Source organism: Aotus nancymaae, unplaced genomic scaffold (genome assembly GCF_030222135.1).
Source record: "Aotus nancymaae isolate 86718 unplaced genomic scaffold, 86718_ANA_hifiasm-v0.15.2.pri h1tg000053l, whole genome shotgun sequence".
Classification (NCBI taxonomy): Eukaryota; Metazoa; Chordata; class Mammalia; order Primates; family Aotidae; genus Aotus; species Aotus nancymaae.
In genome coordinates, this window is record NW_026988467.1 from 7,402,135 (window position 1) to 7,417,911 (window position 15,777).

Sequence of the window (15,777 nt, forward strand, 5' to 3'; positions counted from 1 at the left end):
TTGAGCTTTTCCTTCCTCTACTTACAAACTTCTCTGCCCTCCTTGCATTCTTTTTTCCAGTGTGAGAAAGAGGATACACTCTGGACCTGTGTTAGGGATGGCACTGTTCTAATCTCTAGGGACTTGCTGTATCGGTTACTCTTCTTTCCCCTGCAGTACTTCCCCACTGTTCTTTTTTTTGTTTTGTTTTGTTTTTATCGAGATGGAGTTTCGCTCTTGTTGCCCAGGCTGGAGTGCAGTGGCGCAATCTCAGCTCGGCGCGATCTTGGCTCACGGCCTCCTCTGCCTCCCGGTTTCAAGCGATTCTCCTGCCTCAGCCTCCCGAGTAGCTGGGATTACAGGCATGTGCCACCACATCTGGTTAATTTTTTGTATTTTTAGTAGAGATGGAGTTTTTCCATGTTGGTCAGGCTGTTCTCGAACTCCCAACCTCAGGTGATCCGTCTGCCTTGGTTGGCCTCTCAAAGTGCTGGGATTACAGGTGTGAGCCACTGCGCTGGCCTTTTTTTTTTTTTTTTTTTTTTTGAGATAGAGTCTTGCTCTGTCACCAGACTGGAGGGCAGTGGCCTGATCTCGGCTCATTGCAACCTCCGCCTCCTGGATTTAAGCAGTTCTCCTGCCTCAGCCTCCTGAGTAGCTGGGATTATGAATGTGTGCAACCACACCTGGCTAATTTTTCTATTTTTTAGTATAGATATGGTTTCACTATATTGGCCAGGCTGGTCTTGAACTCCTGACCTCAGGTGATCCACCCACCTTGACTTTCCAAAGTTCTGAGATTACAGGCGTGAGCCATTGTGCCCAGCCTTGCCTACTGTTCTACCACAGTCCTACCACAGGGCCCTTGCTCTTACTCTTTTTCTTTTCTTTTTTTTTTTTTCTTTCTTTTGAGACAGAGTCTTGCTGTGTCTCCCAGGCTGGGGTGCAGAGGCGCAATCTTGGCTTACTGCAATCTCCGCCCCCTAGGTTCAAGCAATTCTGCTGCCTCAGCCTTCTGAGTAGCTGGGATTACAGGTGCCTGCCACCAAGCCAAGCTAATTTTTGTATTTTTAGTATAGACAGGGTTTCACCATGTTGGCCAGTCTGGTCTCTAATTCTTGACCTCAGGTGATCCATCTGCCTCAGCCTCCCAGAGTGCTGAGATTATTGGTATGAGCCATGGTACCTGGCCACTCTTACTCTCTCTTCTGCCTGGAATACTATTCCCCAAAATCTGCTTGGCTAACTGCTTCACCTCTTTCAAGTCTTTGCTTAAATCTCAGCACATCAGCAGGCCCACCCTGGCCTCATTTACGCACCTGTACAGCACTGCTTCCCACCATACTCTTGATCCCCCTGACTTTGCTGTACTCCCCCGACCCCATCATGCTGATTACATTCTCTGTTCTCTACAACTGATTTATTATTTTTATTGTCCTCCCTCTCCTTACTAGAATATAAGTTCCTCCACAGCAAGGAGGTTTATCTTTTTTTGTTCACTGACTTTTCCTCCCAGGAACTACCTGTTTCATTGTAGGCACCCAGTAAATAAAGTGTGAATAAAGTTGAATAAAGTATAGAAATGTACAAGTCTTTCCTATTATAAATAAAGGATGGGGAAGGAAAAGCTTTCCTTCATTTCTGTTCCTTCCAATAAAATCCTTCATTCCCATTTGCTTTCTCCTGCTCATCATAGCCAGGCTCTGGCAGGATCATGGATCCTGGCATTTCCCACTTCCATGCCAACTCACTATAGACTGGCTTCAGTGTCTCCCTCCTGCCCCCTACTTCATGGATACTGCCCTTGCTCTGGTTTCCAGCCTTTATTGCCGAGACCAGGGGGCACACTTCACACTTTTGCAGTATTAAGTATATTATTCATTTTGTTTTTTCCTTCCTTGAACTTTTGACTACTTCTGTTTGTGGGCTGGTTTCAGTCTTCTGAACCTGCGATTTTTCTAACCACTTACATGGCTATTAAATTCATTCAACACAAATCTTTGTGTAACTTTATTTATTTATTTATTTATTTTTTAGACCGAGTGTCGCCCTGTTGCCCAGGCTGGAGTGCAGTGGCGTGACCTTGACTCAATGCGGCCTTCATCTCCCGGGTTCAAGTGATTCTTCTGCCTCAGCCTCCCGAGTAGCTGGGATTACAGGCATGCACCACCATACCCAGCTAATTTTTGTATTTTTAGTAGAGACAAAACTAAAATTTTGTATTTTAGTTTTCACCATGTTGGCCAGACTTGTCTCAAACTCCTGACCTCAAGTGATCCTCCTGCCTCAGCCTCCTACAGTGCTGGGATTACAGACATGAGCCACCATGCCTGGCCGATCTTTGTGTAACTTGTAAAAGCTTGCTGACTTATTTGGTTTTATTTGTTTTTAGGAAATAGAACTTTGACTATATGACATATTTCCAATGTTAAATAGCAGAATAGGCTATTACAGGATGTTTTTATATATTTATAATTTATGCCAGTTACTACTTCTAGGAAGGATTTGAGCAGTTTACCACAAATATATGTACAGTGAGGCTATTAAAATATAAATGAGGAAATAAATATGTAACAAGAAGAAAAAGTAAATATATAGGTTGCCTAGGCTAATGCGGTTATTGTAATTTAATTTGGAAACATGGAATTCAGTGCAAAAAGAGAAAGATAAATTGTACAGTTTTCATTCTGGTAAACGAAAGCCTGATAGTTTGTCAAGAGAAACTTTTTTTCCCTAGTATTAAATTCTAAAGATGCTCTAAGAGAAAGTTGGTTTAAACATCCTGATACAAAGAGATATATATGAGGGCTGGGCACAGTGGCTCACATCTGTAATCCCAGCAGTTTAGAAGGCCGAGGTGAGAGGATTGTTTGCGCCCAATAGTTTGAGATCAGCCTTGGCAGTGAAGCAAGACCTCATCTCTGTTAAAAATAAAATTAGCTAGGTGTGGTGGCATGTGCCTGTATTTCCAGCAACTCCAGAGACTGAGTGAGGAGGATTGCTTGAGCCTGGGAGATTGAGGTTGCAGTGAACTGTGATTGTTCCACTGTACTCTAGCCTGGGCAACAGAGTGAGACTCTGTCTCAATAGATAGATAGATAGATAGATAGATAGATACTAAATGTTTTCAACAGGTTCTTTAAGTAAAAGGAAGAAATGTTCTTCAAATACCTTTAAAAAATAAAAAATAAAAATAAACAGGGTAGTGGTGCATGAGTGTAGCCCAACTACTCCTGAGGCTGAGGTGAAAGGATTGCTTGAGCCAAGGTGTTTGAGGCTGCCATGAGCTTCCATCACACCACTGCACTCCATCCTGGGGGATGAAAAAGTGAGAACCCTTTTTTTCTTTTTGAGATGGAGTTTCACTCTTGTCACCCAGGCTGTAGCACAGTGTCGCCATTTTGGCTCACTGCAACCTCCACCTCCTAGGTTCAAGTGATTCTCCTGCCTCAGCCTCCTGAGTAGCTGGGGTTACAGGCGCCTGCCACCAAGCCCAGCTAAGTTTTGTATTTTTAGTAGAGATGGGGTTTCACCATGTTGACCAGGAGGTCTCGGACTCCTGACCTCAGGTGATCCACCTACCTCAGCCTCCCAAAGTGCTGTGATTACAGGCATGAGCCACCATCCCTGGCCAGATAGTAGTTAAAAGAAAAAGAAGGTGGTGGCTCATGCCTGTAATCCCAGCACTTCGGGAGGCCAAGGTGGGCAGATCACAAGGTCAAGAGACAGAGTCTCTCTCTGTTGCCAGGCTAGAGTGCAGTGGTGCGATCTCAGCTCACTGCAACCTCCATCTCCTGGGTTCAAGCCATTCTCGTACCTTAGCCTCCCAAGTAGCTGGGGCTACAGGTGTGCACCACCATGCCCAGTTAATTTTTGTATTTTTAGTAGAGACAGGGTTTCACCATGTTGGCCAGGGTGGTCTTGATCTCTTGACCCCGTGATCCGCCTGCCTCGGCCTCCCAAAGTGCTGAGATTACAGGTGTGAGCCGCTGCGCCTGGCCTGCTTTTCTAATACATGATTCATTTTGAACTTCCACAGCATGGCCCATGGTTAACTTTTATCCATAACGTCAAAAATCAAGAATAGATAGAGAGTACGTGCGTGCGTGCACACACACACACCCCAATTCTTAAATTTTTGGGGGCCGTTTTATCAGTATCCATTGTCAGCAGCACAGTGTTTGGTCCAAAAACCTGCTTGGTCTTCATGAAAAGTATTGGACTGAGAGATGCAAAACTGTGTTATAAGAAGCACTTTTTCATAGAATCTCAAAAGATGATCTCTAGCTACAAACATTTATTTTTCAGTATCCATTCGTTCTTTAAATTAAAATTTATACTTTAAAATGTAATTCAGGGGAAAAGATTATCTTTTGAACAGCTACTTGTTATAAATTTTGTATAGCAAACTGTGCTAATATTGAATTTACGTAGACAGAGTCTCGCTCTGTTGCCCAGGTTGGAGTGCAGTGGCGCAATCTTGGCTCACTGCAACCTCTGCCTCCCAGGTTCAAGCCATTCTCATACCTCAGCCTCCCAAGTAACTGGGACTACAGACGGGTGCCACCACGCCTGGCTAATTCTAATATAGAATTTAAAAGACCAGATTTCTGTTTAATTCTAAAAAAAAGTACTGAATAAAAGTATCAATATATGAGAGGTAAGTGAACTGCTGACTGCAACATAGGGGCAGAACGAAATAAATGGAAAAGTGAGGAATCGGTAGAGCAGTGTTAGGGAGCAGAGAAAAAAGAGGGTATGCCTTTTTATTAAGGAATGAATTCATGCTTCTTGCTCCATGTTCTCATTTGACCTTGTCCTTGAAAGATGTGGACTTGTAATAGGTTGAGAAGGGAGACTGGGCTTCTAGGAATCCACGTGTATAGTGTAGAAAGGTAGTGGCTAGTGGAGAAGAAGTCTTAGAGTTGGGCAAGGAAAGCTGAGACTGGGGAAGTAGGTTGGATTGTGGAGGCCCTTGCACTTTTAGGTTATACTCTGAGGCTGTGGCAGCCAAGTGAAGGGTTTTGTTATTGTTGTTGTTGTTGTTTTTATTTGACCGAGTCTCCCTCTGTTGCCAGGCTGGAATGCAGTGGCGTGATTTTGGCTCACTGCAACCTCTGCCTCCTGGGTTTGAGCGATTCTCCACCTCAGCCTCTCCTGAGTAGTTGGGATTACAGGCGCCCGCTGCAATGCCTGGATAATTTTCATATTTTTAGTAGAGATGAGGTTTCACCATCTTGGCCAGGCTGGTCTTGAACTCCTGACCTCGTGATCTACCCGTCTTGGCCTCCCAAAGTGCTGGGATTACAGGCCTAAGCCACCGTGCCCGGCCGTTTAAGTGAAGGTTTTTAAGGAGAAGAAATGACATGAACTGATCATTTTTTAAGGAATATAATCCTGACTATTTTCTTTTCTTTTCTTTTTTTTTTTTTTTTTTGAGATGGAGTTTCGCTCGTTACCCAGGCTGGAGTGCAATGGCGCGATCTCGGCTCACCGCAACCTCCGCCTCCTGAGTTCAGGCAATTCTCCTGCCTCAGCCTCCTGAGTAGCTGGGATTACAGGCACACGCCACCATGCCCAGCTAATTTTTTGTATTTTTAGTAGAGATGGGGTTTCACCATGTTGACCAGGATGGTCTCGATCTCTTGACCTCGTGATCCACCCGCCTCGGCCTCCCAAAGTGCTGGGATTACAGGCGTGAGCCACCGCGCCTGGCCCAATCCTGACTGTTTTCTATAGAAAAGGGATGTTAGAAACACAAACCAACCAAAAAACTAGTATTATTTCATTCTTGTTTCTCACTTTGCTAAAAGATCAGTTTGAGTCTTTTCCTTAGAAGACCAAAGTGCCTTTGAGGGCAAGTGGGAATTCCACAAGGTCAAAATTAAGCAATTGGACAAAAATTGAGAAAAATTCAAATGAATTAGACCTAAATGTATTATTGTCTCTTTAATATTAGTGAATGCTTCTGGAATTTTTGCTCCATTCCGCTTTCCTAATGCTTCTAATTGTATGTCATAAGGAAAACTGGTCAGAGGAACAGTTTAGAACTCAGACTGTATAAGTGATTTGGAGTATGTATGGTTACTCTTCCTACCTGCCTTTCTGCTCTGGCTTTCAAAACTTGGAAGATGTATTTTTTTGCTAATTATTAAGAAGTGTTGTTTTCCTTTAACTTCTTAAAAATACTCTGTAGGCCGGGCGTGGTGGCTCACGCCTATAATATGACACTTTGGGAAGCTGAATCAGGCAGATCACAAGGTCAGGCGATCGAGACCATCTTGGCTAACACGGTGAAACTCCATCTCTACTAAAAATACAAAAAATTAGCCGGGAGTGGTGGCACGCACCTATAATCACAGCTACTCAGGAGGCTTAAGCAGGAGAATTGCTTGAACCCAGGAGGTGATGGTTGCAGTGAGCCAAGATTGCACCACTGCACTCCAGCTTGAGCGCCAGAGCAAGACGCGGTCCCAAAAAAAAAAACTTTGTAAAATTATTGTTTCTTGCTGGATTTTAAATTTGATTTCAGACTTACATAAGTAATTCTTTAAAGGAGCAGGGAGTTTTGAAGCTGTAAGTCTTTGATGGGTGTCTGTTATAAAAGAGATACTGTTTATAGTAGTAGAGAAGTAAGAGAATAACTTTCTGTAGTTGACGTAACTGTAACTTCCAATGACTGGATAAAATTCTCACTAAATTGTGAAGATAGTTGCAAGTTTTACCCCGGGACAGTTAAATCAGAAAAAATATTTAGGTTTGGTTGTTTTGGGAAAGTAATTAAAAAAAAAAAAAAAAATATATATATATATAGAGAGAGAGAGAGAGAGAGAGCGAGAGAGATCTCTCTATATATGTATTTTTTAATTGCTTTCCCAAAAACATATATATATAGATCTATATAGATATCTAGATATCTATAGATAGAGAGATAAGTGAGATATCTGTATCGATCAATATCGATATATCTATAGAGATACTGATCGATATCTCACTTCTAAAAAGGATAGATATTGTTAGGACACCACCATATCCAGCTAATTTTTGTATTTATTTGTAGAGATAGGGTTTCGCATGTTGCCTGGGCTGGTCTTGAACTCCTGGGTTCAAGCCATCTGCCTGCCTTGACCTCCCAAAGTGCCAGAATTATTAGCATGTGTGAGCCAGAGTGTAGTGTGGTCATGGTTTTTTTTTTTTTTTTTTGAGATGGAGTCTTGTTCTGTTGCCCAGGCTGAAGTGCAGTGGGGTGATCTTGGCTCACTGTAACCTCTGCCTCCTGCGATCAAGTGATTCTCCTGCCTCAGCCTCCTGAGTAGCTGGTATTACAGGCCTGTGCTACCACGCCCAGCTAATTTTTTGTATTTTTAGTTGAGACAGGGTTTCACCGTGTTAGCCAGGATGGTCTCAATCTCCTGACCTCGTGATCTGCCTGCCTTGGCCTCCCAAAGTGCTGGGATTACAGGCGTGAGTCACTGCACCCAGCCTGTTTTGTGTTTTTTTTTTTTTTTTAAGAGATGGTCTTGGTTCTGTTGTCCAAGCTGGAGTACAGTGATGGAATCATGGCTGATTGCAGCCTTGGACTCCTGGGCTCAAGTGATCCTTCCACCTCAGCCTCTTGAGTACCTGGGATTACAGGTGCATGCCATCACACCCAGCTAATTTAAACAAAATTTTTTTTGGGTAGAGACAGTGTCTTAATACATTGCCCAGGCTGGTCTTGAACTTCTGGCCTCAAGCGATTCTTTCACCTCAGCCTCCCAAAGTGTTGGGATTATAGGCATGAGGCACCATGCCTAGCCCCAATTTATGTTATTTATTTAATGCTATTTAAGTGTTAGTCTGTTGACATACAGTAAATAGGAATTCAACCAAAAAAATTAACTATTGTATTCAAGACCCATCCTATGATGTAGGGCAGCTGTCCCCATCCTTTTTGGTTTCTGGGACTGGTTTTGTGGAATACAGTTTTTCTACAGATGGGGCTTGGGAGATAGTCTCAGGATCAAACTCCACCTCAGATCATCAGGCATTAGTTAGGTTCTCACAAGGAGCATGCAGACTAGATCCCTCACATGCACAGTTCACTGTAAGGTTTGCACTTCTCTGAGAATCTGATGCCGCCACTGATCTCACAGGAGAAGGAGCTCAGGCAGTAATGCTTACTTGCCCACTGCTCACCTCACCTGCTGTGTGGCCCAGTTTTTTAACAGGCCACAGACCCATACCACTCTATGGCCCAGGAGTTGGGGACCCCTCTTGCAGGGGATTAGAAACTTGACTAAGGCCTGGTGTGTTGGGATGCACCTGTAGTCCCAGCCACTCGAGGCTGAGGCTGCAGTGATCTGAGATGGTTCCACTGTATTCTAGTCTGGGTAGACAGGGTGAGGCCTTGTCTCAAACAAACAAACAAAAAATTAGCCAGGCATGTGGTGCATGCCTGTAGCTCCAGCTACTCGGAAAACTGAGGCAGGAGAATCGCTTGATCCTGGGAATTTGAGGCTGCAGTGAGCCAAGATTCCCTTGACAGAGCAAGACTCTGAAAAAACAACAAAAAAAGTAATTTATTCTGCCTTGGGTAAGGTCAATGATTTGAAAAGTGTTAAATGGAAAAGCAATTGTATTTGGTTTTGGGGGTGGGGAGAATCCATGAAGACTTTAGGCAGGTAGCAAGTGAGAAGGTCCTGGAAGAATAAATTGGAGTTTGGAAAGAACAAGACGAAGTACATAGTGAAGGGAAGGGAATGTTGGAACAAAAACACAGGGGCAGAAAAACTTGGCATGCATTCTGGAAGCCCTCTGGTGGGTAGTTGTAAAAGAATGTGGCTGGAAGGCAGTGTTCATGTGAGCTTGTAAAAATAGGTGGTTTATGTTGCAGAACACTTTGAATGCCATCGTGAGGAGTTCAGTCATTGCTTGGTAGACAGGAGGGGAACTCTGAGGATTTTGAAGTAGACAATGATAAAAATAGATCTGAACTTCAGGAAGGTGAATCTTGGCAATATTGTGTGGTACAGATAGGCGCATGAAAAGGGATAATTCGACTAGTTGGATAACTGTGGTAAAGATAATTAAATATTTTTTTTAAAAGAAAATGGGGATATTGTATAGTATGGATAGGGTAGGAGGAAGAGAGAGAAAGCTGGTTAAGAAGACCTTGGATGATAAGTATTGAAAGCCTAAAAGGTAATGGTGGTGGCAGAAATGGAGAGATTTTATAGATTTAAGACCCGTAATTTAGTGACTGATTAGATGCATAGACAAAGCAAGCTGTTAGCCTGTGTGGGAACAGCAGAATGGTGAGAACATTAAAAAGAAATAGGAAGGAAGCGAAAGAGCTGGTGTTTGGGGGAGAGATGTTTTGGCTTTAGTTGTGTGAGACTGAATGAAATGCTGGAAGGATATAGCTAGGTAGAGGAGTTAAGTAGTCTGTAGAAAAATGTGTGTGTGGGGACATGAGGTATTAGAGATGTTAATGTTTTGGTTCATAGTTAAAAATACATAGTACTTTATATCTAAAGCCCACCAAGGAAGTGTCAGCCTTTCTTGTCTTGTTTATAGCATTGAACACTTTGGTACGTCCTAGGTAGAACACAAAAGAAAGTTTTGTTTTTTAAAATTTAAATATCTACAGTATTCAACAACTATCAGCATTTTGGCAATCTTGTTCTGTCATCCCCTAACAAATTCCTTAATATCATCTAATACCCAGCCTATCTTCAGACTACCCTGATTGTCTAAAAAAATTATTTTTAGGCCAGGCATGGTGATTCACACCTGTAATACCAGCACTCTGAGGCTGAGTGGCAGATTGCATGAGTGCAGGAGTTCGAGACCAGCCTGGGCAACAGAGCGAAATCCTGCCCCTACTAAAAATATAAAAATACAAAAAATTAACTAGGCAGGTGTGGTGGCGTGTGCCTGTAATCCCAGCTACTGGCAGAGGTGGGAGAATCACCTGAACCCAGAAGGTTGGGCTGCAATAAGCTGAGTTCGCTCCAGTGTGCTCCCCAGCCTGGGCAACCAGAGTGAGAACCTGTCTCTTAAAAAAAAAAAAAAGTATTTTACACATTTTCTTGATTGAAAACTCATCATACTTGGTTGATAAATAATGCAAGTCTTTTTTATAACACTTTCCCCAATTATGCTATTTGAAGAAACTGGCTAATTTGTTTTGTAGATTGTTTCATATTCTACATTTGCCTTATTACCTCTTTGATGTCTTTGATGTGTCATCTGAGTTGCTTCTTTCCTTCCTTTATGTCCTCTAAACTGGTAGTCAGATCTAAAGCTTGGTTTTATTCAGTGCTTGGCTCTTAAAAAACATTTTTATTTTAAGGGGAGTGGGGCAAGAATACTTACTAAGCTGTCTATTTCTTTTGTTCGAGACGACCCTGGCCAACATGGTGAAACTCCATCTCTACTAAAAACACAAAAATTAGCCAGGCGTGGTGTCGTGCGCCTGTAATCCCAGCTACTTGAGAGACTGAGGCAGAAGAACTGCTTGAACCTTGGAGATTGAGGCTTCAGTGAGCCGAGATCGTGCCACTGCACTCCAACCTGGGTGACAAGAGCGAAACTCTGTCTCAAAAAAAAAAAAGGGTTGGGAAAAAGTAGCATTCTAATTCTTTCATTTCTTCTATATTTATTAGCTAGAATTTTTCATGAAGGACTTAACCCTCAGCTGGGTGCAGTGGTTCATGCCTGTAATCCTAGCACTTTGAGGGGCAGAGGCAGGCAGATCACCTGAGGTCAGGAGTTTGAGACCAGCCTGGCCAACATGGTGAAACCTCCATCTCTACTAAAAATACAGAAATCAGCTGGGTGTGGTGATGGGCACCTGTAACCCCAGCTACTTGGGAAGCTGAGGCAGGAGAATCACTTGAACCCTGGAGGCGGAGATTGCATCGAGCCCAGATCACGCCACTGCACTCCGGCCTGGGTGACAGAGCAAGACGCTGTCTCAAAAAAAAAACAAAAAACAAAAAAAAAAACTTACCCTCATTGACTATTTGGTTATACTAGAATATTTTAAACAGGCTATACAGACTAGATGTATACTTAATTCTGTTTTATTTGCTGTTTTCAGAATAATGATTTTTTTCCCTCTATAACCAATCATCTATTAATGAAGTTTTAAAAAAAAGTATCATAAACTTGTGAATTTATAGATTTGATTTTTAAAAATCAGTTTGCAGTTTTTTTTTTTTTTTTTTACATATTAGGAACAAGAGAACGTTCTTGTAATTGAAAGTGACATTGAAAAAGTCATGCTTTGGAGGGGTGATCTTGCCATGGCTTTAAGCAGTGGTTCTTAGCTGGGTGTTTGTAACTTAATCTTTGAAAATTAAACCACACCAACAAATCCAAATCTGGGGCCTGTCTGAAAACTGTTGAATACCAGACTAGGGGAGTCTAGACTCCTTTGTTTTTCAAAAGACTCTCCTATCACTCTGTTTTGTACAACCCTGTTTAAGAACTATTGGATCAAATACTAAAAGTTTAAAGAACATTCCAGCTACTGCAAGTAACCTAGGTATGTGACAGTAAGGACATGGATTAAGGTAATGTCAGTTGGAATGAGAGGAAGGGAGAGATAGAATAAAGCAACTTCATATCTTAAAAGTTTCTGTATGGTATTTTGTGAATAATGGTGGTGGTAATAAAAGGTTTCAAAGAGTAGTGACAAGGATGACCCCAGGATTTATGGTATTGAGGTCTGGGAGAATGCTATTGATAGACAAGGGAAGATTGGCAGAGATTCCTAGTTTAGGGGAGAAGGTAATGGGTTTTCGGACATGAGGAGAGTTGAGATGATGGCTGTATTTCAAAGGAAATTCTGGAAGGTTGCAGTGTGTGTTATGTCTTGCTCTTCCTGAATGCTTCATTCATTCTCTTGGCTTATTACTCAACTAATGGATGTAAGTCATGCTACATTGCTTGGGAGGGTTAATAATGCTAAGGTTTCATTTGATACATGTGATCACAAAAATATTTGATATTTAAAGAACGATCAGTTTATTTTATTATTATTATTATTTTTTTTTTTTTGAGACAGAGTCTCACTCTGTCGCCAGGGGCCAGATTGGAGTGCACTGATGCGATTTTCGCTCACTGCAACCTCCGCCTCCCGGGTTCAAGCAATTCTCCTGCCTCAGCCTCCCTAGTAGCTGGGACTACAGGCCTGCACCACTACGCCCAGCTAATTTTTGTATTTTAGTGGAGACGGGGTTTCACTATGTTGGCCAGGATGGTCTCAATCTCTTGACCTCGTGATCCACCCGCCTCGGCCTCCCAAAGTTCTGGGATTATAGGCGTGAGCCACTGCGCCTGGTGAACGATCAGTTTAATGTAAAATAGGAAACAGACTAGAAAAAACATTGTAGCAAATAGAAAAAGATTAATATTAAAAATGTAAACATTTGAAACAAAAACAAAAAAATCAGTAAACTAGGCAAAGGACTTAAACAGATCATTCTCACAACTGGGAAATATATTTCATTAATTCATTTCTTCAACATTTACTGAGCTCTTACGTCAGGTATTGTTTGTTCTAAATGCTAGCAAACAAGACATGAGATCTCTGAACTTTCTAGTGGTAGAGTGAGAGACAGACAGTGTGAGAGTTGGGCAATGGACGTGCTCCAAAAAACAAGAATTTCAAATAGCAGTGATGCTATTAAAAAAATAAGGGGTGAGAAGTGCTGGCTCACACCTGTAATCCCAGCACTTTGGGAGGCTGAGGCAGGCATTTGAGAACAGACCAGGCAACATAACAAGACCTTGTTTCTACAAATAAAATGAAGTATTAGTTGAGTGTGTTGGTGTGTGCTTGTAGTCACAGCTATTTGGGAGGCTGAGGTGGGAGGATTGCTTAATCCTAGGAGTTCAGGGTTACAGTGAGCCATGATTGTGTCACTGTACTCCAGCCTGGACAGTAGGACATTGAGATGGAGAGTGACTTTGGTTTTTATTTTATTTTTTCTTTTCTTGGGAACACATTGGTTACAGTGTTGTGTAGTTGGAGGTTAGCAGTCCTAATTATCTGGAAAAAATATTGGTCAGATTTAAGTTCTGTTATGGGTTCCTGATAATTGGATTCGTAAATACTTTTCTTTTTTAGATTTTTCTTTTGTTTGGTTATTCTTGAAAGTTTTTTATTGGATAGAGTGTAGAGTTTGTCCTGACAAAGAAAAATTGGTTGTTTCTTTTTTTTTTTTTGAGACAGAGTCTCACTCTATTGCCAAGGCTGGAATACAGTGGCATGACCTCGGCTCACTACAAACTCTGCCTCCTGGGTTCAAACGATTCTCCACCTCAGCCTCCCGAGTAGCTGAGATTACGGGCATGGTGGCACATGCCTGTAGTCCCAGCTACTCGGGAGGCTAAGATAGAAGAATCACCTGGCGCTACTGCACTCCAGCCTCGGTGACAGAGTGAGACTCCGTCTCAAAAAAAAAAAAAGTTACTTATTTGGATTCTTGTCACACAATAGTGTTGACTTTGTTCTATGGGGAGGGAAACTATTCCTCTAAAAAATGTTCACATTTTTCCTATTACTTCATTCAGTAATGAAATGTAATGGATTTGACTCTGCCGTGAGTCAGTGGCATATCTAAGGGATCTTTGAAGTTAAAGGAAATCACTACATAGTTAAAGGAACAGACTAGAAAGTTTCTTTGTCTTTTGCTATTTAATTACACAATATATACATCATGTAACCAAATGTTTGAAACTATAAATAATATATAGAGAGTTCAGTGCACTTTTTTTTTAGATGGCATCTTGCTCTGTTGACCAGGTGGAGTGCAGTGGTGGTATCTCTGCTCGTTGCAGCCTCCGCTTTTCAGCTTCAAGCAATTCTCCTGCCTCAGCGTCCTGAGTAGCTGGGATCACAGGCTTGCACCACCATGCCTGGCTAATTTTTGTTTGTATTTTTAGTAGAGATGGGGTTTTACCATCTTGGCCAGTCTCGAACTCCTGACCTCAACTGATCTGCCCAGCTCGGCTTTCCAAAGTGCTGGGATTATAGGCATGAGCCACTGCGCCTGGCCCAATGCACTTCTTTAAAGAAGAGTAGTAAGTGGTTTATAGATGGAAAGTTATGTTTAAGGAACTTCTTTAGCAAATAGGCATTCTGTGTTTTTCATACATTATTGAAGATCTGTCCAGAAACACACACACACACACACACACACACACACACACACACACACACACACACAGAGAGAGAGAGAGAGAGAGAGAGATACCTGTTACTTTGTAGTTACGTTTTTTATTAATAAGTAGGGACTTTTTAGGTATAAGAAGGAGATAATAGAAAAGGAAAACAACTTTTAGTCTTTAATTCTCTATTTAATAATTTATTGTTAGCAACATAAGATTTGTAGGGGGGGCTAGGTACAGTGGTGTGTGCCTGTAGTCTGAGCTACTTGGGAGACTGAGGCAGGGGGATCACTTGAACCCAGGAGTTCAAGACCAGCCTGGGCAACATAACAGTACACCGTCTCTAAAAAAGATTTGCACGGGAGAAAAGGGATGAATAAATGGAAACAAAATAAAACTATAAATGGAAACAGAAATAGAACTAAGATAGAGTTCTTATACTTGAATTAGCACATGCTTGCTTTAATTCTGACTACCTTGTATGGAATTTTTTTCTTTTTAAAGGAAACTTGGATATAACTTCAAAAGAAGATTTGATTCTTTATTTCTGGACTGCATACATACAACAAGGCCATTAAAATGTCGGGAGCCTCAGTGAAGGTGGCTGTCCGGGTAAGGCCCTTCAATTCTCGAGAGACCAGCAAGGAATCCAAATGCATCATTCAGATGCAAGGCAACTCAACCAGTGAGTACATATTGTTTTCTCTCAGCTGTGTATCTTATTTTCCTTTCCTCTTTACCCATCTTTTTGCTTTGTTCAGAATAGATGAACATTTCTGCCAGACATGGTGGCTCACGCCTGTAATCCTAGCACTTTGGGAGGCCGAGGTGGGTGGATCACCTGAGGTCAGGAGTTCAAGACCAGCCTGGTCATCATGGTGAAACCCCATCTTAAAAAAAAAAAAAAAAAAAAAAAAAAAACAGAATAGATGAACATTTCTATGTTAACACTTTGAATTTTGCTATTCTGAATGATCCATTGAATGTTTTCCCCTCCGTGGTATTTATTGTAGGTATGTTTAAATATGGACTATTTATTTTACTCTGTACAGTTGAGAAATCCTGAATAACTGAACTAATTTAGCAAGTGTTTATGCTTATCAAGTTGAAATCTTAATAAAGGTGTGAACAGTGCTTTTTGCTAAGTATATGTGAAATATACCTATTGAGGCTGCAAGATTCATTGTTTTTCTTTTCAGATTTTAAATAATACCTGAGTTTGCCAAGATGATCTTAGAACTTCTCAGTGGTTTTTTGAGTTGAACAATGGATTTAATATGTAGTAAACTTATACATTATTACTAAAATTATCAGTAATTACTTCAGAGTTTCTCTATAGAATTGCTTAGATGAAAAATGACTTAGGCTGTTTTCTTTTATACCTGTACTACCAAATTACTTGATATGGATCTATAGGAAAATTATTGATTAAAATAGAGGTAGGCTCTGCTGTCTTTAAATCTGTAATTTTGTAATACAACAGAATCATCACCCTTTCAGGGACAAGTTACTACTGAAGTACACATTCTAATCTCATTAGCTTGTGCTCCATTTGCCAATATTCTGTGTAGAGGAGTCTACTGGTGGAAATGTTTGTTCCACAAAAATCTAACTAGATATTGCAGCCCTCATTTC

At 41.4% G+C, this 15,777-nt stretch overlaps 1 protein-coding gene across 20 annotated transcripts in view; it reads left to right on the forward strand.

Annotated features, from left to right (window-relative positions):
* KIF1B (kinesin family member 1B) overlaps positions 1–15,777 on the forward strand; it is a 179,488-nt gene that overhangs the window by 5,242 nt on the left and 158,469 nt on the right. For 6 of the 20 annotated variants that reach the window (XM_064363237.1, XM_064363248.1, XM_064363243.1 and 3 more), the window contains exon 1: positions 14,572–14,827. In XM_064363237.1, coding sequence (XP_064219307.1) covers positions 14,722–14,827 — 106 coding nt within the window. In that variant the 5' untranslated portion in view covers positions 14,572–14,721. Of the gene's footprint in view, positions 1–14,247; positions 14,828–15,777 lie in introns of those variants that run through there. The other 14 variants (XM_064363236.1, XM_064363240.1, XM_021669871.2 and 11 more) reach the window with 6 other exon arrangements.